The 27140-nt window shown below is 42.1% G+C and overlaps 1 protein-coding gene and 1 long non-coding RNA gene across 5 annotated transcripts in view; one reads left to right on the top strand and one right to left on the bottom strand.

Annotated features, from left to right (window-relative positions):
- The window catches only part of LOC122563529 (uncharacterized), a 41785-nt gene extending 38091 nt beyond the window's left edge, over positions 1–3694 (bottom strand). The window contains exon 1 of the long non-coding RNA XR_006315626.2: positions 3454–3694. This is a non-coding gene — a long non-coding RNA (uncharacterized LOC122563529). The remainder of the gene's footprint in view (positions 1–3453) is intronic.
- The window catches only part of selenon (selenoprotein N), a 34784-nt gene continuing 10327 nt past the window's right edge, over positions 2684–27140 (top strand). The window contains exons 1-9 of one of the 4 annotated variants that reach the window (XM_043717368.2): positions 2684–3608; positions 9259–9376; positions 10039–10169; positions 16301–16513; positions 17869–17993; positions 19352–19489; positions 22483–22564; positions 23952–24140; positions 24250–24355. In XM_043717368.2, the coding sequence (XP_043573303.1) occupies positions 3399–3608; positions 9259–9376; positions 10039–10169; positions 16301–16513; positions 17869–17993; positions 19352–19489; positions 22483–22564; positions 23952–24140; positions 24250–24355 (1312 nt within the window). In that variant the 5' untranslated portion in view covers positions 2684–3398. Of the gene's footprint in view, positions 3609–3683; positions 4035–9258; positions 9377–10038; positions 10170–16300; positions 16514–17868; positions 17994–19351; positions 19490–22482; positions 22565–23951; positions 24141–24249; positions 24356–27140 lie in introns of those variants that run through there. The other 3 variants (XM_043717371.2, XM_043717369.2, XM_043717370.2) reach the window with 3 other exon arrangements.

Below are 27140 nucleotides of genomic sequence, written 5' to 3'. Positions count from 1 at the left end.
TGACTGTGGAACTGAAAACTAGTTTTGATAGTGGTGACTACAAAGCCATTGGCAATTGTTACCAAATTTGCACTCTTTACTTGATCTGACCTACCTGATTCAGATCCACAGCAAAATGGAGCTCTATTTTCTAGTACTTTGCCTGTACAGTTACAACAGTTAGGAACATCTGCTGTCCCTGTACTACAATGTGCTTTAAATGCCTTTCTGCAAGCAAAAAGCTTACTTTCCTAACTGAAGTTTTCCTTGTTGTGCAAATTATATCAGGAAGACCTTGGAGTGCAGGTTCATAGCTCCTTGAAAGTGGAGTCGCAGGTAGATAGGATAGTGAAGAAGGCGTTTGGTATGCTTTCGTTTATTGGTCAGAATATTGAGTACAGACGTTGGGAGGTTATGTTGTGGCTGTACAGGACATTGGTTAGGCCACTGTTGGAATATTGCGTGTAACTCTGGTCTTCATCCTATTGGAAAGATGCTGTGAAACTTGAAAGGGTTCAGAAAAGATTTACAAGGATGTTGCCAGGGTTGGAGGATTTGAGCTATAGGGAGAGGCTGAACAGGCTTGGGGCTGTTTTGCCTGGAGCGTCGGAGGTTGAGGGGTGACCTTAGAGGTTTATAAAACCATGAGAGGCATGGATAAGATAAATAGAGACAAAGTCTTTTCCCTGGGGTCGGGGAATCCAGAACTAGAGGGCATAGGTTTAGGGTGAGAGGGGAAAGATATAAAAGTGACCTACGGGGCAACTTTTTCATACAGAGGGCGGTGAGTGTATGGAATGAGCTGCCAGAGGAAGTGGTGGAGGCTTGTACAATTGCAACATTGAAAAGGCATTTGGATGGGTATATGAATAGGAAGGGTTTGGAGGGATATGGGGCAAGTGCTGGCAGGTGGGACTAGATTGGGTTGGGATATCTGGTCATCATGGACGGGTAGGACCGAAGGGTCTGTCTCCATGCTATACATCTGACTCTGACTCTAACTTGTCCTTATGACATATATGATAGACTTAGCAGACACAAGTGACTTCTTATCTGTGGTTCTAAAGGCTCTGAACTGCTGGTGTTTTTCTCACTTCATGTCTGGAGTTGTTTTAGGTGAACTAATGACTACGATTCACTAATAATTTTAATATTATTACACCGTGATTCTGTCAGGATGTTGGAACACGCTACTTTGGCCTTTTTCTTCATTCAGCATTTCCTTTGTTGTTATTCTGTAAATATTGTAATTTACATATACTTGAAACCCATTTTGTGTCCTTCCCACTTACTGAATGTTCTTTTCCACTGTAAATTCTCTTATATGTTAACAATCAGCTGATACCATCCACCCCTTCTTTAATCATGTGTTCAAGTCTGTCCTGGTAAAGATTTGTCAATCAAAATAGGTGGTAACTAGTACAGTCTTTCAAGAACGCATGATTGTGATTATGGAGTCTCAATTTGTCTCAATGTAAATCTTCAAAAAAACCTTTTATTTCTCTCCTTTTTAAAACTGCTGATTTTTCTAATTTCTTGTCCATAGTCCCAAAATGTGATCCCTTACACTATGAGTCAGCAGTACACTGGGAAAATATATTGAATTCACAGCCGAGGTAAAGGCCACTTTCTGCTCAATTCAGTTTTGCCAGCATTTATGTTCCTCCATTCGAATTCATAATATATTGGCATGTCCTTATATTCCTTTCTCCTTTGTGGACTTAAAGCATATTATTTGTTCAAGGTATTACGAAGTTTCGCTTCTAAAGCATTCTGGATAAAGACGTTTATCCTGAATTCTTGATTTATTAGTTATGTTAATGTCTTGCAGTTTTGAGCTTTCCGCACAAGTGGAAATCTTTCCGCTCCTGCAGCTACCTAACAAACTCCTTAACAACTTTATAGTCATAGAGATGTACAGCAAGTATAACTGACCCTTCCATCCAACTTGCCTTGCAGACTAGATATAGTCAATTCTTCTATAACATGATAGTTGCATTCTTGAGCAACCCCATGTAACAGAAAAATCCCACTTTAGAAACAGCTTTTAAAGTATTGACGCTGTAATCGCATTACAGCCAACACACATTTTAAAAGTTCACGTTTTAGAATCAGTACCCCTGATTCATCAATCGTGTTATAGCAAATTTGTATTGACGAAATGTGTTATAAAAGAACGATCTATATCCTTAATTAATTGAGTGCCATTTGCTAGCATTTGACCCATATCCCTTTAACACCCTTCCTTTTCATGTACCGATCCAGATGTCTCTTAAATGTTGTAATTTTACCAGCCTCCACCACTTCCTCTGGCAGCTCATTCCATACATCACCCTTTGCATGAAAACATTGCCCCTTGAATCCTTTTAAACTTTTCCCCTCTCACCTTGAACCTATGCCTTCTAGTTTTGGATTCCCCTATCCGAGGGAAAAGGCCTTGATGTTCACCCTATTCTCATGATTTTATAAACCTCCATAAAGTCACCTCCCAATCTCCAACAATCCAGGGAAAATAGCCTCTCCCTGTGGCTCAAACCCTTGAACATCCTTATAAATCTTTTCTGAACCAGTTCAAGTTTCAAAGTATCTTTCCTATAGCAGGGAGCCCAGATTACGCGCAACATTCCATAAGAGGCTTAACCAATATCCTGACAGGCCTAAAGAGGCCAACTTTCAGCTTTCTGTTTAACAGAGAAAAGCGTTTTGAGCCTCTGCAGTGGTTTCAGTTAAATTATAACCACTCATCTGAGAAAATGTTGTGGTGCAGGAGACCATTCACCCGTTGTGTCTGCACCCTGTCTTCAAACGATCGTCATTAACCTAGTGCTAATTTCATCCCCACTCTTCATCATGAAGAGTCATCTCGACCGAAACTTTAGCTTGCTCTCCCTCTATGAATACTATCTGACTCGCTGTGATGTCCAGCATTTGTTGTTTTCAATACAGATCCCAGCGTCTGCAGTGATTTGCACTTATATTGAATAATTATCATTATAAAGGTTTCTTGTTGGCTTTCACATGCAGTAAGACCTGGTGTAGTCTTTAGCGGAGATCAGAAAGTACTTTTCCATACTGTAATGTAATCTAATCTAAAGGGAGTGGAATTGTGCTTTTGACGGAGGTGCATCAAAAGCGGCGACTTTTCTGAGGAAAATGACTATTCATTCAGGCGGCTGGGAAATAGCAGGGCCTGCGGTTTGTTAACGGAAAAGCGTTGGCTCACATTCTTCCAGAGTTTTCTACTTGTCCCTGCCGGGTGGATCGAAGAGTAAAGAATTTGATTCGGTGGAGGAGAAGAGACCCCCAGCTGGGAAAAAGGAGGAGTGTTTTCCTTAGCCAGGGAGAAAGGGAGATAGCTTTCTCTGGGCTGGCGGCCATTACGGTTCGGAGTAAGCCGCCGCCACGGTGGAGACTGTCCGATGGCGCCTGAGGTGAGGCATCGGAAAGGGGACGGGGAGCCGGGGGAAGCCTCACCCGAGCGAAGGAGGAGCAGGGCTGCGAAAGCCAGAGAGGGCACAGAGAGCCGCTTGCCGGTGTTGCTGGGGGTCGGGCTGCTCCTGGGTTTGGGCCTGATCGTCGGCTCCGCGCTGTGGAGGTATCACCTGGACTGCCAGCTCGCGCAACGCCAAGTAAGAGACCAACCGTCATAACGGTCACATCATGGCGGCACCGATTGTCAGACCGTGGCTGGGGGGGATCGACCCCGAAAAGGAAAATGAAAGGAAAGGGGGAGTGTTTATTATTGATGGAGCGAAAACAGTTTTTTTTTAAAACAGGGAGTTCAGTTCGCCCTCATTTGGGCAAACAGGCTCGATGGGAGAAAGAAAATGACTGTGGAGCTGGGAGGGAAGCTCGTGTACAACCGGCTTTAATGTTCGTGCAAGGTTCACGTACCCACCACGACAAGCCTATTTCATCGGAGATTCGGCAGCTTCCATCCAACTCAAAACGAAAGCCTCAGCAACAATGCGCAGAGTTTATGGGAAAGGCAGCAGTTTGGTATCGTTAAAATGCGAAGTACAAACATGATGGGCCGAAAGGACCCGCACCGCGCTGTAATAACTCTGTGATTCTGAGAATATTTCTGTCCACATTGGATCATGTGCAATAGAGTCATAGAGATGTACAGCACAGAAATAGTCCCTTCAGTCCAACCCGTCCATGCCGACCAGATATCTCAACCCAATCTAGTCCCACCTGCCAGTACTCGCGGCCCATATCCCTCCAAACCATTCCTATTCATATACCCATCCAAATGCCTCTTAAATGTTTCAATTATACCAGCCTCCACCACATCCTCTGGCAGCGTATTCCACACACGCACCACCCTCTGTATGAAAAAGTTGTCCTTTAGATTTTTTTGTATCTTTCCCCTCTCACCATAAAGCTATGCCCTCTAGTTCTGGAATCCCTGATCCCAGGGAAAATACTTTGTCTCTCTTTATCCTGTTCGTGCCCCTCATGGTTTTATAAACCTCTAAGGTTTATAAACCTAAGGTTTATAAAACCCCTCAACCTCCGACGCCTTCACTGGTCAGAGGCCTCCAATATGAAAAACAACCCCTCCACCAACACCCTCTGTCTGCTACCTTGGAGCCAGTTCTATATCCAAATGGATAATTCTCCCTGTATTCCATGCGATCTAACATAGGGTCATAGAGTCATAGAGATGTACAGCATGGAAACAGACCCTTCAATCCAACCCGTCCATGCCGACCAGATATCCCAACCCAATCTAGTCCCACTTGCCAGCACCCGGCCCATATCCCTCCAAACCCTTCCTATTCATAGACCCATCCAAATGCCTCTTAAATGTTGCAATTGTACCAGCCTCCACCACATCCTCTGGCAGCTCATTTCATACACTTACCACCCTCTGCATGAAACAGTTGCCCCATAGGTCTCTTTATATCTTTCCCCTCTCACCCTAAACCTATGCCCTCTAGTTCTGGACTCACCAACCCCAAAGAAAAGACTTTGTCTATTTATCTTATCCATGTCCCTCATAATTTCGTAAACCTCTATAAGGTCACCCCTCCGACGCTCCAGGGAAAACAGCCCCAGCCTGTTCAGCCTCTCCCTGTAGCTCAGAGCCTTCAACCCTGGCAACATCTTTGTAAATCTTTTCTGAACCCTTTCGAGTTTCACAACATCTTTCCAATAGGAAGGAGACCAGAATTGCACGCAATATTCCATTGAGTGGCCTAACCAATGTCCTGTACAGCCGCAACATGACCTCCCAACTCCTGCACTCAATACTCTGACCAATAAAGGAAAGCATACCAAACGCCTTCTTCACTATCCCATCTACCTGCGACTCCACTTTTAAGGAGCTATGAACCTGCACTCCAAGGTCTCTTTGTTCAGCAACACTCCCTAGGACCTTACCATTAAGTGTATAACTCCCACTAAGATTTGCTTTTCCAAAATGCAGCACCTCACCTTTATCTGAATTAAACTCCATCTGCCACCTCTCAGCCCATTGACCCATCTGGTCCAGATCCTGTTGTAATCTGAGGTCACCCTCTTCGCTGTCCACTTCACCTCCAATTTCGGTGTCATATGCAAACTTATTAACTGTACCTCTTATGCTCGCATCCAAATCATTTATGTAAATGACAAAAAGTAAAGGGCCCAGCACTGATCCTTGTGGCATTCCACTGGTCACAGGCCTCCAGTCTGAAAAACAACCTTCCAGCACCACCCTCTGTTTTCTACCTTTGAGCCAGTTCTGTATCCAAATGGCTAGTTCTCCCTGTATTCCATGAGACCTAACCTTGCTAATCAGTCTCCCATGGGGAACCTTGTCGAACGCCTTACTGAAGTCCATATAGATCACATCTACTGCTCTGCCCTCAGCAATCTTCTTTGTTACTTCTTCAAAAACCTCAATCAAGTTTGTGAGACATGATTTCCCACGCACAAAGCCATGTTGACTATCCCGAATCAGTCCTTGTCTTTCCAAATACATGTACATCCTGTCCTTCAGGATTCCCTCCAACAACCTTGCAAACCAGTCTCCCATGGGGAATCTTTTCGGATGTCTTACTGAAGTCCATATAGATCATGTCTACCACTCTGCCCTCATCAATCTTTTTTGTTACATGATTTCCCATGGGCAAAGCCAGGTTGACTATCCCTTTTATTCCTGATGAAGGGCTTTTGCCCGAAACGTCGATTTTGCCTGTCCTCGGATGCTGCCTGAATTGCTGTGCTCTTCCAGCACCACTGATCTAGTATCCCTAATCAGTCCTTGTCTTTCCAAATACATGTGCATCCTGTCCCTCATGATTCCCTCCAACAACTTGCTCACCGGTCAGTAATTCCCTGGCTTGTCCATACCAGCTTTCTTAAATAGTGGCACCACGTTAGCCAACCTCCAGTCTTCCGGTACCTCCCCTATGACTATAGATGATAGAAATACCTCAGCAAGAGGCCCAGCTATCACTTTCCTAGCTTGCCACAGAGTTATAGGGTACACCTGATCAGGGCCTAGGAATTTAGCCACTTTTATGTGTTTCAAGACATCCAGCACTTCCTCATTTTTCAAGATATCACCATGTATTTCTCTACATTCCATATCTTCCATGTCCTTTTCCACAGTAAACACTGATGCAAAATACTTGTTTAGTATCTTCCCCATCTCCTGCTGCTCCACACAAAGGCCGCCTTGCTGATCTTTGAGGGGCCCTATTCTCACCTAGTTACCCTTTTGTCCTCAATGTATTTGTAAAAACTCTTTGGATTCTTCTTAACTCTATTTGCCAAAACTATCTCATGTCCCTTTTTTGCCCTCCTGATTTCCCTCTTAAGTATACTCCTACTGCCTTTATACTCTTCTAAGGATTCACTTGATCTATCCTTTTATGTTTTGTCACATTGGAACGTTCTCAAAATATGGATTGCGTTTATAGAAAAATCTGAAAGCTATTGTTTTGGTCTTTTCCCTCAGCCCTAGCTCTCTCCTCTGGCCATTCCAAGGTTCCCTTCAACTGTTTGATCTCCTGTTCGATCCAGAGCTGAACTGGCAGCCCCACAATCCCGCATCAACGCTGCCTATTTTCACCTCTGTGATAGGACATGGTGCTGCTTCTGACATGATCCACATGCCACTAAAATCTACCATTGTACTTTGTTACCTCGGGACAAACATGTGAGTTGAGAAAGGTCCCTAGGGTGGCCTAGCTGGAGGACAAGGAAGGCTTTGGTGTCTGTCTTGACTCATTTCAAATCCCATTCACTTAGCAGCCAGAGCCATAGGAATGGTACAGCTCTGAAAGAGGCTATTCAGCCTACCAATGTCGCCACCGTTCACTCTAATCCCAATTACCAGTACCTGGCCCATGGGTTCCTGTACATTCAAAATCCTCATCTACTGTGTTTGTTACTCCGATGTGTCTCCTTTACACTGGGGTGATAGGATGTTTCAGGAGCGTTTCAGAGAGCATCTCTGGGACACGCACCAAACAACCCCATCACTCTGTGGCTGACCACTTCAACATCCCCTCCCACTAAGACATTCGAGTCCAGGGCCTCATCCACTGCCAATTCCTAGCCATCCGACGCCCGGAGGCAGAACACCTCATCTTCCACTTAGTCTTTTCTACCTGTTCTACCTAGGCCTCTCATTATTTTGACACTCCTCAGTATCCTCTGCTCTAAGAAAAGCAACAGCAGCCTATTCGATCTTTTCTCATAGCTGCAGTTTTCAAGTCATGGCAACACCTTGTAAATCTCTTCTGTATCCTATTTAGAGTAGTTCTATCTTTCCTGTATTGTGGTGATCAGAGTAGAACACAAAACTCCAACAGTGACCTAACCAGTTTTTTGTAGAGGTCCAGCACTGCATCTCTGCTCTTGAGTTCTCTCTGGTCGTTGCCTTTCTGTTGGCCTAATATGTTCTTTATTTAGTTTATTTGTTGGCCCCGAGTTGGGGAGGAGAGATGGCAGTTGACTTTAGAAAAATGAGAGGTGATCTTCTTGAAACTTATTAGATCATAAGTGGATGCAAGAATAATAATACAGGGAGAAAGTGAGCACTGCTGATGCTCGCGATCAGTTGAAGAGTGTGGTGCTGAAAAACACAGCCGGTCAGGCAGCATCCGAGGAGCAGGAGAATCAATGTTTATACTTATGCTCAAAATGTTGATTCTCCTGCTCCTTGGATGCTGCCTAACTGACTGTGCTTTTCCAGCACCACACTCTTTGGCTAAGAGAATAATACCTCTTCTGTGGAAAATAAGAACCCATAGAAGAGTTTAAGTACAAGGATTTCCTTTTCAAGTGGAGGTGAAGTTTTTTTTCTCTGGGAGGGCCTTTGGAGAGACAAATTCTCTTCACCAGAAATCATTTGAGGCTGGATCATTGACTTAACTCAGCTTTGAATCAGATCAAGTTTTCATAAAGAAAGGAGTTGGAAGTTAGACAGGAAATTGAAGTTTGAAACCACAGTCGAATCAGCCATTATCACATTGAAGGACTGGATGACCAAATCCTGCTCCTAAGCAACATTCTTTCTAATTTGCATGGCTATATAGCTGCCCCAAGAGTCTGCGCTTGCCAATTGGTGTGACTATGCTGTTCCTAGCATTACGGGCGGCACGGTGGCTCAGTGGTTAGTACTGCTGCCTCACAGCATCAGGGTCCCAGGTTCGATTCCAGCCTCAGGCGATTGTCTATGTGGAGTTTGTACATTCTCCCCGTGTCTGTGTGGGTTTCCTCTGGGTGCTCCGGTTTCCACCCACAGTTACAAAAATGTGCACGTCAGGTGAATTGGTCATGCGAAATTGCTCGTAGTGTTAGGTGCATTAGTCAGAGGGTAAAGGATCTGGGTGGGTTACTCTTCGGAGGGTCGGTGTGGACTGGTTGGGCCGAAGGGCCTGTTTCCACACTGTAAGTAATCTAATCTAATCTAAATTAACTTGCGGTTTAGGAAGTTACTGCCTTTCACCTCCACACAACAGAAAAAGTAAGATCGAACGTGGATCCTAAGTTCTATGTTCCTATGAGTATGAAAAGTTTTCAAGGTTGTTGTCAACTGGTTTGTGTTGATCGGTATGTTTATGGAAGTGTAACTGGGACTGGTCACATGCATGGCTGAAAATTCCTCAATTGTTATAATCTCAAAGAATCACCATGTAATTGGTATAAGATTTGGAAGGAAGAGCACCTTGGTTTTGTATGGAATTTTGTTGCAAAATGTTCAAATTTAGTTAAATATGTTGAGTGGTTACAATTCAATATTATTTACATTTTTAAAATATGATACTTATCTTCTAGAAAGATGCTCTGAAATCTCTTGGCAGTGAAGGACTTTTCTTATTTTCATCATTTGACACCAACAGTGACCTGTACCTCAGTCCAGAAGAGTTCAAGCCTCTAGCCGAAAAACTAACAGGTACTTTGTGACCGAATTTTAGGTTAACCGGGTCTTATGAGCAAAGGTTAAACGGGGGTTGGGACTGTTCTCATTGGAATTTAGAAAAATGTGATTTGATCTCATTGAAACATTGGATTTCTAAGGACCTTGACAGGGTAAATGTCCTCATGTGAGGGTCTATGATCAGAGGGCATAGTCTCACAATTAAGGGGTGGCAAGTTAAAACTGAGATAGGAAGAATTTCTTCTCTGAGGTTTGTAAGACTTTGGAGTTCCTTGTCACAGAGAGCTGTGGCTTCAGAGCCATTGTGTATTTTTAAGGTTGAGATAGGTGGAGCCGTAGATTCTTGATCAGTTGGGGAATCAAGCGTTACACAGGAAAAGTGAGTGTGAGGAATGTCAGATTAACCTAGATCCTGTTGAATGGTTTGAGGGGCTGATGGTCTGCTCCTCTTCCTATTTTGTACAGTCTTATGTGGAGACTGTTGTCCAATGTGGATATTTCAGTAGTTTAATTAAGTGGTATTTTGGAACAAGGTAAAAAAACTTCTTATTAAAAATTCTTTAATTTAATTATTCTCGAATGCAAAGAAGAAAATCTGCCTTGAATCCCAATGAAAGTAGTGGCTGATCTAGGGTTTGTTTGAATTATATCAAGTGTGTTTCTTTTTGTGTGGGCAGGTATTGCCACAGCCCCAGACTTTGAAAGCAGTGAGGGGCCCGATCCGAATTCTGAGACACTGACAATTGAAGCAAAATTCCAGCCTCTACTAATGGAAACCATGACCAAGAGCAAGGATGGGTTTCTTGGAGTGAGTGAATCCCATCTTCCGTTTTCTACTGCTCTTATCATGACTATTGGTTATTCGTCAGTTGTTTGGATCTTGGCTACGAATGTGAAACTGAACTAAGCAAGGGTCTTTTCGAGAAATTATTTTCATTACAGGCATGAGTGTACAGAAGTTTTTGTTTACTTTATATGTTACTGTCATCACCTTCAAGTCATGATGACCCATTTGTAACCTCATAATTTTTATGTAGAGATTTTATGGTGGAGTGTTTAACTTCCCTACCTCTGACCCAGAAGCACCAGATTCAGGTCTCACTTCTGGACTTGATGGCAAAGGAAGTTGCATTAAAAACTTGTTAATTATCAATTTGTAAATCCTTCCAATACAGGCCTATGGCAGGGAGAGATATGTGGTCAGTCATGTGATAGAAGAAAGACTGAACCTTTTCCGTTATTATCCATAACTTTAAGCTACAATATGCATGTAAAAACGAAGACAGCAATGCAAACGTCTTTGAGGCTGGTTTGCTCAGTTGGCTGGAGGCTGAGTGGAACAGATCAGCGCCAACACTGATTTAATCCCTATTCTAGCTGAGTGGATTCAGGATCTGCCTTCCCTGTGGTGAAGGTCGTGGTGTTCGGTTCAGACCTGACTTCTAGCAGAGAAAAGAAGATATATATACTGATAATATTCCAGTTTACAGATAGCACAAGCACTTGTCTTAATAAGAAATTTCAATGCCGTAATGAGTGGAAACATAGGTGTTTCCCCCTTTCTGTGAGGGGGTTACCTGTCAATGTGTATACCCAAGCAGTCTTTTAACACCCATGTATTCTTCACGTAAGTGATGATATTGACTGTTGGACGTCTACGTTGTTGAGGATGTCATAACTAAACTCAATCCCATCCTCAACTGAATGCATTTTTCTCCTCTCTCTGATTGGAAATTTGAAGTTTAAATTTTGACTCATTCTTTCTAGATCAGTGCTTGATGATTGTTTAGACAGGGGAGGTGGGGTGAAATGGTTCCCTTTTTACTGTTATCAGTCAGTTATAACAAGTGTTTCTTTCATGTCTCAGCAATGTCACACTTCAATAAAAATGCAGCTTAGTAGGTTAAAGTGAAGGAGCCAATTTACAATGTTTTAGAGTCATAGAGATGTACAGCATGGAAACAGACCCTTCGGTCCAACCCGTCCATGCCGATCAGTTATCCCAACCCAATCTAGTCCCACCTGCCAGCACCCAGCCCATATCCCTCCAAACTCTTCCTATTCATATACCTATCCAAATGCCTTTTAAATGTTGCAATTGTACCAGCCTCCACCACTCCCTCTGGCAGCTCATTCCATACACGTACCACCCTCTGTGTGAAAAAGTTGCCCCGTAGGTTTCTTTTATATCTTTCCCCTCTTATCCTAAACATATGCCCTCTAGTTCTGGACTCCCTGACCCCAGGGAAAAGATTTTGCCTATTTACCCCATAATTTTGTAATTTTGTAAACCTATATAAGGACACCCCTCAGCCTCCGATGCTCCAGGGAAAACAGCCCCAGCCTGTTCAGCCTCTCCCTATAGCTCAAATCCTCCAACCCTGGCAACATCCTTGTAAATCTTTTCTGAACCCTTTCGAGTTTCACAACACCTTTCCGATAGGAAGGAGACCAGAATTGCATGCAATATTCCAACAGTGGCCTAACCAATGTCCTGTACAGCCACAACATGACCTCCCAACTCCTGCACTCAATACTCTGACCAATAAAGGAAAGCATACCAAACACCTTCTTCACTATCCTATCTACCTGCGACTCCACTTTCAAGGAGCTATGAACCTGCACTCCAAGGTCTCTTTGTTCAGCAACACTCCCTTGGAACTTACCAATAAGTGTATATGTCCTGCTAAGATTTGCTTTCCCAAAATGCAGCACCTCGCATTTATCTGAATTAAACTCCATCTGCCACTTCTCAGCCCATTGGCCTATCTGGTCCAGATCCTGTTGTAATCTGAGGTAACTCTCTTCGCTGTCCACTACACCTCCAATTTTGGTGCCATCTGCAAACTTGCTAACTGTACCTCTTATGCTCGCATCCAAATCATTTATGTAAATGACACAAAGTAGAGGACCTCGCACCAATCCTTGTGGCACTCCACTGGTCATAGGCCTCCAAAATGAAAAACAACCCTCCACCACCACCCTCTGTCTTCTACCTTTGAGCCAGTTCTGTATCCAAATGGCTAGTTCTACCTGTATTCCGTGAGATCTAACCTTGCTAATCAATTGCCCATGGGGAACCTTGTCGAATGCCTTACTGAAGTCCATATAGATCACATCTACTGCTCTGCCCTTATCAATCCTTTTTGTTACTTCCTCAAAAAACTCAATCACATTTGTGAGACATGATTTCCCATGCACAAAACCATGTTGACTATCCCTAATCAATCCTTGCCTTTCCAAATACATGTACATCCTGTCCCTCAGAATTCCCTCCAACAACTTGCCCACCACCGAGGTCAGGCTCACTGGTCTATAGTTCCCTGGCTTGTCCTTACCACCCCTCTTAAACAGTGGTACCATGTTAGCCATCTCCAGTCTTCTGGCACCTCACCTGTGATTATCGATGATACAAATATCTCAGCAAGAGGCCCAGCAATCACTTTTCTAGCTTCCCACAGAGTTCTAGGGTACACCTGATCAGGTCCTGGGGATTTATGTACTTTTATGTGTTTCAAGACATCTAGCACTTCCTCCTCTGTAATATGGACATTTTGCGAGATGTCACCATCTATTTCCCGACATTTTATATCTTCCATATCTTTTTCCACAGTAAATACTGGTGCAAAATACTCATTTAGTATCTCCCCCATTTTCTGTGGCTCCACACAAAGGCTGCCTTGCTGATCTTTGAGGGGCCCCATTCTCTCCCTAGTTACCCTTTTGTTCTTAATGTATTTAAGTGAAAAAAGGAAGAATTTTATTACCTACTAATCTTGGCAAAAATAACAAAATGTGACATTAAACACAGGTATTTTTGTTAAAAGAATGTATGTTAACTAGTGCAGAAAGGAAGAATAAAGAAAATGTAATTTAGAAGTTTGTAGAGTCCTTGAATTATGGAATGGAAACTGACGTTGTTTAATTGATGTCTTGTATCCTCAGCAGTAGCAAAATTTGTAGAATCCTTGGGTTCTCAATGAATCGATGTTTCTGTGATTTTGTTTTTTGACCGATGTTTCCGAGAGGTTAGAAAGAAAAGGAGAAAGTCTTTCAGTATTGACTGTTACCAGTACATTTTTCTTTCCTTTGGTCTGATGCTCTGACCAACAGCTAAAATATGGTTCATTTATGTATTCCTGAGTCTCACTTTATTGTCTTGTTAAACTGGATAGTTGCAGGCAACCTTTCGTATTCAGTATGCTCAACTTATTTAAGTGTAAATTAAATTGGAGGATGCAGATTTCTGGGTTGACTGATTCAATGTTCTTTAATAAAATAGTAATTTTAGTTCAGACAGTTCTTTTTATTCCACATAGATTTTTGGTCAGGTGATCAGTGCAGCTATTTTAGGTCCATGTTTCAGTTTTAAAACCATTTTAGTTCTTGAAAGTCTTAGGTATTAATATCAGAGGAGGAAAGTTGAAAATTGATTATCCATATTTTGCTACTTTTGTGGCATGATGCTGTATCCATCCACTCTAAAACAGCTGAAACCAGGTTTTGAAGCTGGGAATGTCATTCTTTATAAGTTTAACAACACGTGGTGCAGTTTATCCACTGAGCCATTGAGGTACAAAAAGCTTTAGAATGTTGAGTGATAGTTTAGAAGTTTAGTGATTAGCAGAGATGTACACACTGGCAAAACCAGGTTTGATCTGTACTGAGTGTTAAGTTACATTTAGGAAGGCAAGAATGAGTGGAGATAGGGTAGGTTTTTGCTACTATTCATTGAATTTGACAAATAGTGCACATTAAAATATTGCACAGTGACTGAATTATGATGGCCTGGCTGTTGAATAGTAGGCTGGCATGCATCTAATTGGATATGTAACTAATAGCTATTTGAATGAAGCATTTGAGAACTCACTGTGCGGGTGGAAGCAAACAAAGAAAGGGAAGAAAAATCAGTAAGGACAAAACAAAATTGTGATTTGTCAGTATCCCCCTGCCTCCCATATTTTGAGTTTGAAGAGGTAGCATCCTTTTTTCCTGCCTTATACCATTTCTGATTGATGGAATCCCACATGTGTTGTATACTTGGTTAGGGAGATGCTTGATGGTCAGGGAATAGATCTGATGAGTTCTGAAGAATGGTCACTGGAACAAAACATTAACTCTGCTTTCTCTTCACAGATACTGACAGACCTACTGAGTTTTTCCAGCAATTTCTGTTTTAGTTTCAGATTTCCATCATCCACAGCTCTTTGTTTTACATCAGTAACTCTCAATTTAGTCTTTTCTAATGCTGTTGTCTTCCACAAATAACCAGACAAGCCTTTTGAAATATGCATCTTTCACTTCGCGGTTCCAGCTAATAAATCCATAATTTAATTACCTGAGCTTAAATAGCATTCACACTGCAACAGCTCTCTGTAGAGGGAAAATCTCAGACCATATCAACTTCGTACAAACTATAACAACAAATCCCAATGATTTACAAAGGTCTTTCCTCATTCACTCATGGAACATGGGCTTTGCTAGCTGGCCAGCATTTATATGCCTGTCCTCAGTTCTTGAGAAGGTTGAGCTGTCTTCTTGAACCACTGCAGTCCATGTGCTGTAGGTAGATCCACAAAGCCCTTGGGGAGGGAATTCCAGAATTTTGGCCTAGTGACAGTGAAGGAATGGCAATATTTTTCCAAGTTAGATGATAAATGATTTTGACTGGAACTTGCAGGTGGTGATATTTAGTGACTACTTCACAGCAAAATGCATTTTTACTGGTTAGATTCACATTCCTTATTGGCCATGACGTGTTTTTGAGCAACCTGAAGACAAAAGATGCTATAAAAACAGATGTTCATTCTTTGAACTGTAGCTTAGTCAAGCCAACACATTCTTCAGTAGACTTTAAAGGCTTTCTTCATAATGTATGTAATTCTACAATTTGTTGCCATGCTCATCACATAAAGTTTATAATATACGAACCAAATACCAATGAATTCTTGAGTTCTATGCAAGTCTCTAAATCTCCAAACAAAACTGCTAAACATGGAAAGATTCTCGTATTTCATACTTTTTAATTACTTAGAAGATGGAACTGTTGAAAAAGCATGATCAAATAAGTAATAGACAGGTTTGTGTGATATTTAATTAACAATTTTTCAATATGACATAGTGAAGTGTGAATGAGAAGATTAATATTTTATGTGGAATCTGCTGTTTTTGTTCTTGTTTATCTGTAGTTAAAGAGGACTGATTTGGAATTTACATAATGAGCAGTCTTTGTTAAAACAACAAAAAAAGACATTGATATCAGATATCAATTCATTAACTATGTATAAAAACTTCAAACAGCACAATAGTTTAGCTAAGATAAGATTCAAGGAATAATTGAAGAGGTCTTACCTTAATTATACTTTAAGATGGGATTAATACATATTTTGATTCCATAACCATATACTATAAGTACAGAACAAGTTAACTGACTCTCAGATAGCTTTAGGGTATAGATCATAGAAGTCCTACAATGTGGAAACAGGCCATTTGGCCCAACAAGTCCACACTGACCATCCAAAGAATGACCCACCCCAGACCCGTTCCCCTACCCTATTACCCCTGACTAATGCACCTAACCTACACATTCCTGGACACAATGGCCAATGAGAATTGACAATTCACCTAAGTGGCACATCTTTGGATTGTGGGAGGAAACGTGAGGAGAATGTGCAAACTCCACACAGACAGTTGCCTGGAATCAAACCCGGGTCCCTGGCGCAGTGAGGCAGCAGTGCTAACCACTGAGCCACCATGTCACCCTATCGTGTGCCAGTAAAGGATTTTATTTTGGTACAAAAATCTTGGGAAGAATGCCATTGAATAATACTTGTTGTTCTGTAATTAAATATTTGTACAGTTATCATACAATATGTTAGCAGTGCATTATGCATTTAAGACCAAAGTAAGAAAGTTCTGTATATTTATTTTGTATTTCAGGTCTCCCATGGCTCCCTGTCAGGACTGAGAAACTGGAAGTCTGCAGAAATACCTTCTAGTATCTTTAGTAGCAGTCAATTTAAAGCCTTCCTCCCTCATAAGAATAAAGTAGAGCTGGGTGAAACATGGTGGATGATTCCTAGTGAACTGACTATCTTTACAGGGTACCTCTCCAATAACAGATTTTACCCTCCTAGGCCACAAGGAAGAGAGGTAAAATATTGCATATTAATATGACTGAGCTTGTGAAGTTAACACACACTGACAAAGTTATTTATTTATAATGCACCAATTTTTACAAACACTATAACGTTTGATAATTCCTTTGCATACATTTAGTATTGAATCCAGAATGGAGTCAGCTCAGTTATGAACATTACTGTCTGTTGTGGGATCGCTTAGCACTGTTCATCATTTTCTGCTTATCCTATTTGGCATGCAAATTGGCCTGTTTTGTAGATTTCATCAGGTTGGCATTATATTTTTAGGTCTGCTGATGCTGGTTATGGCATGCCTGTCTGAACTCTTCATTGAATCAGGGTTGATCCCCTGCCTTATTGGTAATGGTGGAGTGGGGATATACCAGGCCATGAATTTGCAGATTGAGTCAGAGTACAATTCTGCTGCTGATGGCTGACAGTGCCTCATAGATGTTGAGACAGGATTTATCTCCATAAGGACTGTGCGGTGGTCACACTAACTAATATTGTCATGGACAGATACATCTGCAGCAAGCAAGTTGGTGAGGTTGAGGTGAAATGGTTTTTCCTCTTGTTGGTTTTTTCACAACTTGCATCGACTCAGTTTAGCAGTTACGTCCTTGGTCAGTAGCAGTGATGATGAGACCCTCTTGGTGATGGATACTTAAATCAGTAGATCTGTACCCTTACCACCTTCAGTGCTTTCTCCAAGTGGTGTTCAACTTTGAGAGCCTGGCCTGTAGTCCTTAGTCCTTAGTGGGGTAATCTGTGGAAAGTCGCAGATGGGAGACTGTTCCTCACATGGTGTGGGGTTGTCACCCTGTTTAATCCTAATGTTGAGCTCCATAATAAAGGGCAAAATCTTGTTGTGTTCTTGGGTGTATTTAGTCTAGTCTTAGTTTGTGGCCATGATTTTTGTTAACTGCATTGCAAAGGATTGCTGAGTATTAGGAAAGAAAATAGAGTGAATTCGGCAATGCTTTGCTGTGTGGATAACCATTTATACAGTAGCAAAGCCCTCTGATTTCCCCAAAACAAAAATGATAAACTAAACAAATATTAATCAGTGTTAAAAGTGAGAGAATATCCTTTTTTAAAGAAATGGTTTTTTTTGTACATCCAGTGCTTAAAGTTAAGAGTAGGAGAATGAGCATCAGCATCTGGGATTTCTGCACAGATCTTGTCTGTAATTATTGGCTGAGCCAATGATAATTTAGGAACTTGCTGACAGCAGCAGGAAAGAACTTTTAGTTGTCCACCAGCACCTAAGTTAAGTATGTTAATTCTTAATGTTATGATGAAAAAGATACATTTCTGTGACAGTGTTATAGTGTCTCTCATTTTTAAATTTTTTTCCATTTTAAACAGGTCCTCATCCATAAACTTCTAAGTATGTTTCATCCACGGCCATTTGTGAAGACAAGGTTTGCACCCCAGGGTGCAGTAGCCTGCATTCGTGCAGTCAGTGACTTCTATTATGATATTGTCTTCAGGTGGGTACATTTCCTGTGTCAACTCCACAAATTATTTCTTACCTTTCTCCCTGAGTATCTGCTTTAAGGTTGTCTCCTTTTGTTATATAATCAGGAATACTTCTTTGGGTATTAACATGCAGCTTTAGCAAGTAATGGAACTGTGGGAATTACTTATCACTGATATAATTGATATTGGGGAGTTTCTTGTTCATTGATGCTTGAGGTTTGAATTAAATGCATTATCAATGTGTATGCTTCCTGCTACTTTTTCCATTCTGTCTTGGTGCAGCTGTTGTAATGGTTTCAGAGGTCCCTGGACGAGTCCATTTGTAGACCTGACAGCGTCGTTCTGTGAAAGAAAGCTAACGGTGGTAGACCTCACCTTTTGCGGTCCTATCCCTTTGCCTTCGCCTAAATAAACATTAGCCAAAAATTCAATCACTTCCTATGATGACAAATACCTAATAATGTGGCAATTTTTAATCTAATCTTCCAGTAGACCTGTGTCTTGTATACAGTCCAGAGGGACTGATCCCCTTGTTTATTTCTAGAATCTCCACTTTATTGTTGATTTACTTTGTACTTCCTATTTATTATTATAATATGGTTAAAGAATTCCCCACGTCTGGTGTTATGGACTAGGGTTGGTACCTCTTCAGGAATGTCCTGGACATTGCTACTCAATACTTGGAGATATATTGGATCGCATTGGAAAGCATGTTGCATCTTTTTAAAAATTTGTTTGAATACTTTTGTTTACGAGTAAGAAAAATATTGGAGAATACTGTGTGCAGTTTTGGTTGCCTTATTTAAGGAGCAAAATGGTTGCATTAGAGGCAATTCAGAGAAGATTCACTAGGGTGATTTCTTGAATGAAGGGTGATCTTATTGAAGCAAATCAAATTCTGATGGGATTTGACAGGGTAGATGCTGAAAGGGTGATACCTCTCATGACAGAATCTAGAACTAGGGGCACTTGGGGGTAAACAAGTGCTCTCCCGGTTAAGACAAGGTGATGAGGCATTTTTTTCAGAAGATTGTAGGAAAGTTTCTGTGACAAGGAGCGCTGAAATATGGGTCAGTTTTTAATTGACAAGTAAGCTGAGGGTTATGTGGGGAACTGGCAGCATCAGATCAGCCAACCTTATTAAATGATGGAGCAGGCTAGAGGGACTGTATAGCCTACTCCTACTCTTATTTCTTTTGTTCTTATGAGCTGGTAAAAATGCTGATTGGAGTTGGGTAGTTAGAAGCTGGAGATGTTGCGATAAAGCATGGGGGAGTGTATCTAACTCTGTCAGATAGCTAATTTGGTAGACATTCATTTTACCTTCTCAGTACCGTGTCCATGAGAATGACTTATGTTTCCATTTCAGGATCCATGGAGAATTTCAGCTGAATGAGCCACCAGATTATCCCTTTTGGTTCACTCCAGGACAGTTTACTGGACACATCATTCTTTCTAAAGATGCATCCCATGTTCGGGATTTCCAGATGTACGTTCCCAATGACAGGTTAGTAGGATTTTTAAAAAATCTCTGTCATGTCTATGTTCCCAGATGATAAACACCGAATATTTGCAAGGAGTAACTTTTATTGCAGAAATTACTCTTTTGCTTTTTCTCATTTTCACTATTGGAGAGTCTAGGATCACAGGGCATAAAGTCAGAGAAAGGGGTCACCCAGTTGGGACAGAGTTAAACAACCCAGGTTATAGTCCAAAAGGTTTATTTGGAAGCACAAGCTTTCGGAGCGCTGCTCCTTCGTCAGGTAGCTAGTGGAGCAGGATCATAGGACACAGAATTGACAGCAAAAGATCATAATGTCATACAACTGTTGTGATATATTGAACAAATCTAGATTGCTGTTAACTCTTTCACCTTTTAGAATGGGTTGTAGGTTTCAGTTCATTAATAAGTAAATACCAGAACTTTTTTCAAGTGACATTCCTGAGATAACTTAAGGTTTTATAAAAAAAGGTGACATCTCAGCTCAGAGACATTAAAGGTGTGAGGTTAGAGAATGTATGTATTCCAATCTTGAGTCAGACTGGTTCTATTTCCAACGTAGAAATTTATAAAATGTCTCATTGATTATAAAAAAAACTTTGACTGCCTGCAGATTGTGTTTTTTGAATAAAATAGAATGTATCTGCAAATACAATTCTGCAAATGCACAAATCTATCTGTGTGTGTGTGTATGTGAGTGGGTGAGAGTGTGTGTGCGTGTGAGAGTGTGTGCATGAGTGTGATGGAGTACAGCGGAATCTCGATTATCCGAATATCGGATTACCCGAAGAGGATCTCAAAGTCCCGATAGAAACGTCAAAGAGCTGTTTCAACCCTGATCGTGTCTTTTGTTGACAGGTACAATAATTAAAAACAAACTCAGCTCACTGAAATGCTGCCAAGAACAGTCCTGGATAGTCCAGGCACCATCTCTAAATGACTGACGACCTGCCCCCTCTCTCTCTCTCTCCACCCACACTTTCCCTGGAGTTCTACAGAGGGGTGTACCCTAAACCCCCCTTCCCCAGATAATCACTCTAACATTGTCCTGTACAGGGCAAAGGTTGAACCTGTCAAAAAGTTGTGTGTGTGCGCACGCTATTTGGAGACTTACCCCACAAAGGCAGCAGCAGTCTTACAGTCTGTGTCCAATCTGGCTGCCCTGGAGGACGTGGCGGACGGGCGCTCGGACGGTGGATGTGGATGGACAGGGTTGCAGGGAGGGGGGAGTGGGGTTGGGGGCGGTGGGGGGGGGCAGTGTTGGATGGGGTTGGGCACGGGCGTGGGAGGGTGGGCTGGGAGCAGACAGGGTTGGGGGCAGGCGGGGTGGGGGGGGGAACGGATGGGGTTGGGGGGTGGGGTCAGGGGGGGCGGGGTCTCGCGCGCAGTGTGCTTTTGCCTAGTCTCCTGAATGGGAGCAGACTTCACAGAAAACTCTGAGCCCCAGGGGAAATAAATTAACCAAATAATCAATTATCCAAATGAAATAGTGCCTGGCCATCTTGTGTGTGTGTGTGTGTGTGGACATGAACTTAAGGTCCCAATTGAGGCCATCCTCATGCGTACTGAACTTGGCTATCAGCCTCCGCTCAGTCACTCGGTGTTGTTCCATATCCCAAAGTCCACCTTCTAGGACAGTCACCCAAATATCTGAGGCTGAATGTCCCTGACCGCTGAAGTGTTCTCCAACTGGGAGTGAACATCCCTGTCTGGCGATTGTTGCGCGGTGTCCATTTATCTGTTGTTGTAGCATCTGCTAAGTCTCGCCAATGTACCATGCCTCGGGGCATTCTTGCCTGCAGCATATCAGAGATAGACAATGTTAGCCGAGTCATGAATATCTGCTGCGTACATGGTGGGTGGTGTCCCCACTTGTAATGGTAGTGTCCATGTTGACACTGACACATCTCGCTTTGGTTGCTATGACAGGGTTGAATGGTGTTGTGGTCGATGTTGTGAAAGAAGTTCTGGGATTTACATATTAACGAATCAAAACCTGCAACCCATTCTTAAAGATGAAAGACTTAACAGCAATCTAGGTTTGTTCAATATATTGCATCAGCTGTATGACACCATGATCTTTTGCTATAAATTCTGTGAGCTATGATCCTGCTCCACTAGCTACCTGACAAAGGAGCAGCGCTGTGAAAGCTTGTACTTCCAAGTAAACCTGTTGGACTATAATCTGGTGTTTGATTTTTAACTTCGTCCAACACCGGCACCTCCACATCACAGTTAGGATAGAGAAAAGGAAGTTCTTCTCTCCGAGGAAGTCAATTGTGGAATATTTTGCTGTCAACAACTGTAGAAGCTGGGTTGTTAAGTATAATCAAGGCTGAGATATTTGCAGAAACAGACTGGACGATGATATCTGAAACTCATTATTATTGCATTGCACAGCTCAATAGGAGTTTAAGAACAAATAAGCAATAAATGAGTAAGCTAACTGCCAAAACATTGGGACTTTGACCAGTGAGTAGCGCACATAGAAATGTGAACTGCTGCAGAGCAGTAGAGTTGGTCAAGTTCCTATTGATACACAGGCTTCCAATGGGCTTCTTATTAATTACTGGACGCCCGGTTGAATTCTCTGACTTTTGAGAATAAAATGTGACAAAGTTTCTGTGAAATGGATTTCTAGTCAGATGATAAAAACTGAAACTAGATGCTATTTCATTTCTTCGTAATGGGTTTATTCACAGAATGTAACATAACATATATATTGCCTTCCAATGTTCCAGCAGGCTGTACTTACTGATGCTGCAGAAACTTAAACAATTAATTTAACTTGTTATTTCAGCATTATGCTTACTGTAGTTGAGCTTTACAGCAGGGTGGTGCCAATGTCTATCTAGCTGTACCTAATGAGCTCTTGAGTGCCAGATAGCTCTCTCTAAGCTTTAGATGTTGGCATTCCACCATTTGATGACTATCTGGCTTTGAGCATCTCTAAAACGTCTGGTGAACCACTACTGACTAGTACGTTTGGTCTGGACCAGGTCTCTGAATGTGGACATGGAGTGGCTGTATGGGGCAGGTGAAAATGGCAACATGGAAGTCGACATAGGTTACTTACCTCAGGTTTGTTGTGCTCTTTACTTTGTAGCTTTCCAGGACACCCACGAAAGATTTAATACAGGGATTCTGAATTCTATAGATTTTGAATAGGTAAATGAGGAAAAGCTATTTATAGACAAAAATAGAAATTGCAGTAAAAGCTGAGCCGGTCTGGCAGTATCTGGGGAGAGAAATCAGAATTAACATCTTGGGTCGACCTGAAACATTAACTCTGATTTCTCTCCCCAGATGCTGTCAGACCTGCTGAGCTTTTACAGCAATTCCTATTTTTGTCTCTGATTCACAGCATCCGTAGTTCTTTCAGTTTTTATTTAGAGAAACTATTTATGCTGGCGAGTGATCGATAACCAGAGGACAACAATTTAAGATAATTGAGAAAAAACCTAAGGGAGATAAGATTCCTAATTTTACACAGTGAGTTATGATCTGGACTATGCCACTTTTTAAGGGTGGTGGAAACAGATTCAGTAGAAACTTTCAAATGGGACATGAATATGTACTTGAAAGAGAAAGAACACTTTGTGCGATTATATGGAAAAAGAATGGTGTGAATATTTGGATATGATCTTAAAGAGCCAGCATGGCAGGATGAGCAGCATGGCCTCTTATGCTGTTTGATTGCATGAAGTTAGTATTATTTCAAGGAGTTGGGGGGGGGGGGGTGTAAATTGCTGTTTCTTTTAAGATTTGCTTTTCAGTTTATAATTTCAGTTTGCGTGGCATTCACTGGAAAAACTTACGATTTCAGGTAGAGACTTCTGGAGACATGAATCCCATTTATGCTTCTACCAGGAAAATCAGGATTTATCTTTACTCTCATATCCTCATTACATGGCAATGTGACTAAATATGGCTGTAGTGTATGCTTATGTAACTGCAAGGAAATGTTGAGCTTTTTTACAAATGCTGAATAGCTTAATTGTTTCATCAGAGAACTCAGCGAGAAATCTTTTTCTGTGAAAGAGTATCTGAGTTGGGCTGATCATCCATTTCTCTTTTGGAGGGGAATGGAATGGTAATAGAGGTCTCTCTTCAATCTTAAGTGCCTCTTAGACAGCTGCTAAGAGCTATGGTTGTCTGTATCAGCAATAACGTGATTAATATTATTGCATTTGGCTTAATAGTAATACAATTTAGTGGATTGGAGTCTAATGTAATTTAATCCAGTTCAGAGACTATGGGTTGGGAGTAAATTCAGAAATCTGGATAAGAGTGAGAATTTATTTGTAAATTGAATATCAGTATAGCAGCAGGAGGGCATTGAGCTGGAAGGGAAGCAGACAGCTTTGTAGCAATGAAGAAAATTTTGTAATGCCTCAGATGGTTACTTTTGCCCTGCAGTGGGATATGCTTCATTTCCTAAGTGCTTGTCCATCTGTCTGTGATGCAGATGGAGCTCAAGGCTGTGGGTCCATCAACTCCGAACATTATCCTTGATGAACATGGTAATGTGATCGACACTGCAGATGCTTCAGGGGAACCCATTCAATTTATTTTTGAAGAGATTGTCTGGCAATCAGAAATCAGCTTTGAAGAAGCTACCAACAAGTTGGAGACCACCATGTATCCATTTAAGAAGGTAACTGGTGAATAAAATGTGGGGGCATGGGGATAATCTTTCTTTCCTGTATTAATGACCCAGCTGCCAGGCTGGAGACAGTAAGCCTGAACAGACTTTTTTTTTCCAGATTTCATATCTTCCTTTTACTGAAGTGTTTGACCGAGCGAAGATGGAAAATAAACTTGTGCATTCCATATTACTGTGGGGTGCGCTTGATGATCAGTCTTGTTGAGGTCAGTCCTTCCTTTCAATCCTGGATGTTTTAAGAAATAATACATTCTTGGCATGTGGGTACTTTGACATTTATTGCCTGTCCTTGGTTGTGCTTGGGAAGACAGTAGTAAACAGTGTTCCTTCTAAGCTGGGTAGGAACCCAGACATTTCCATGCAGGCCACGTGCATGTCAATGCCTTTAAGTTACCCCACATACCGGCTGAGCAAAAGATTGTTAAGAATCTGTACCAGAAAAAAAATCATACTGCCTTCTTAAACATTGAACCACAGACTGTACTCCTACAGTGCTGTTAGAGATTCCAGAAATGTTTTGGGAAAGAGTGAAAGAGTCATGGCAATGACTTTGGATCAAGTTTGCACATTTCCCAGTCATGAAAAGAATTGATTTTCTGCTCCTTGTTCTTATTTCTTAGATGTTTCCATGCTCACGAGGATGTGATTCATAGAATCATACAGCATAGATGAGGCCCTTTGGCCCATCAAGACAGTACTGCCAAAACTGCGCTAAACCTACCCTAGTCCGACTTTCCAGCACCAGACCATAGCTTCCAGTGTTGTGACATTTCAGGTGCTCATCCAAGTACTTTTAAACCGGTTGTGAGGTTCCCTGCCTCAACTATCCTTCCAGGCTGCAATTTCCCGACCTTCATCACCTTCTGGATGTAAAATCTTTTCCTCAAATCCCTTTTAAACCTTCTGCTTTTCAGCTTAAAGGTCTGTCCCCTTGTTACTGACCCTTCAGCCAAGAGGAAGAGCTGCTTTCTATCCATCTTGTCCATGCTCCTCAATCTTATAGACTTCCATCAGGTCCCTCTGCAATCTTCTCTGTTCCAAAGAAAATAACCTGAGCTTATCCAGCCTCTCTTCATAGTGAAAGCACTCCATCCAGGCAACATAAAGGTGAACCTCTTTATTGAAGTCTGATCTAACACTTGTTCAGAACGGAAAGGGGCTGAAAAATGCTGGTTTTTATGTTGTGGACAGAGGGGAAGTAAGAGTGAGGGGCACAGATGGTGAGGGTGACCAGGATCTAAACTATTGGGCAATAGGTTTAAGGTGAGAGGTGAAAGATTTAAAAGAGAGCTGAGGAGTAACTTGTTTACCCAGAGGGTGGTGTGTGTATGGAATGAGCTGCCAGAGGAAGTGGTGGAGGCTGTTACAATTACAATATTGAAAGGTATCTGGATGGGCATATGATTAGGAAGGGCTTAGAGGGATATGGGCGAAATGCTGGTAAATGGAACTAGATCAGATTGGGATGTCTGGTTGACGTGGACGTGTTGGACCAAAAGATCTGTTTCTATGCTGTATAACTCTGTGATTCTGAAGCTTTCAACCACAGAATCCCTACAATGCAGAAGAGGCACATTGGCCCACTGACCCTCCAAAGAGATCCTCCTGCCCAGACCTGACCCCCATCTAATGCCCTGTAACCCTGCATTTATCATGGCTAATCCACCTAACCTGCACCTCTTTGGACTGTGGGAGGAAACCAGAGCACCAGGCGGAAACCATATAGACACGAGGAGAACATGCATACTGCAATTTCCAAGATTGGAATCAAACCAAGGGTCCCTGGCGCTGTGAGGCAGCAGTGCTAACCAATGTGCCTCTGTACCACCCTCTTTTGTACCCCCTCCATATAATCACATACTTTGTATAGTGTGATGATCAGAATTGTACACAGACCTTCAGTTGTAGCCTAACCATAGTCCTGCACAGATCCAACATAACCTCCCCGCTCTTATAATCTGTGCTCTGAATGAGGTGTACCGTATGCTGCCTTATCATCCTATTAACCTGTCCTGCTGCTGTAAGGAATCTGTGGACAAGCACCCCCAAGATTGGGGCGGCACGGGTGCTCAGTGCTTAGCACTGCTGCTTCACAGCGCCAGGGACCCGGGTTCGATTCCCACCTCAGGCGACTGTGTGGAGTTTGCACATTCTCCCTGTGTCTGCATGGGTTTCCTCCGGGTGCTCCAGTTTCCTCCCACAATCCAAAGATGTGCAGGTCAGGTGAATTGGCCACGCTAAATTGTCTATAAGGGTAACTGTTGGGAATGGGTCTGGATGGGTTACTCTTTGGAGGGTTGGTGTCGATTTGTTGGGCCGAAGGGCCTGTTTCCATACTGTAGGTAATCTAATCCTCTGTTCCTCTGAGTTTCCTAGTGTCTTATTACTACTTCCAATGTGCTTTATCTCACACACCAGAATTAAACTGCATCTGGCACTGATCTGTCCATCTGACCAATCTGTTTATATCCTCCTGTAACCTCGGAACTTCTTCCTCACTCTCAAGCACCACTTGGCCAACCTTTTGTGTTGTTCACAAATTTACTTGTCATCTCTCACTCCCCTGCCCCCAGAGAAAACCTGTATGCATATTATATATAATAAACAATAAAAGACCTAGCATTGAGCCTTATGGTATACCACTGGACTTTGGTGTCCAGTCACACAAACAGCCTGCTACCATTGTACTCTGTCTCCTACCTCTAAGCCAATTTAGGATCCAGGTTACCCTGGATCCCAAGTGCTTTTCCTTTCTTTGTCAGTCTCCTACAATGGGGCCTTGTCAAAGGTCTTGCAGAACTCCTTATAAACTACATCAACTGCACTACTCTCATTACACACTTGCTCAACACCTTCCAAATTCAGCCAGATTTGTTAGGCATGACCTCTGTTTGACAAAACCACGTTGACTATCCCTGATCAAACCTTGCCTCTCTAACGAAGAAATGTACTTGTATTTGTAAAGTTTTTATAAGATACATGCATTATTGT

This window comes from Chiloscyllium plagiosum, unplaced genomic scaffold, assembly GCF_037043375.1.
Source record: "Chiloscyllium plagiosum isolate Xiang-an unplaced genomic scaffold, Cpla_swu_hap1 HiC_scaffold_30, whole genome shotgun sequence".
NCBI classification, from domain to species: Eukaryota; Metazoa; Chordata; class Chondrichthyes; order Orectolobiformes; family Hemiscylliidae; genus Chiloscyllium; species Chiloscyllium plagiosum.
Note: the sequence above shows the minus strand (reverse complement) of the source record. Positions and strands in the feature narration are given on the sequence as shown.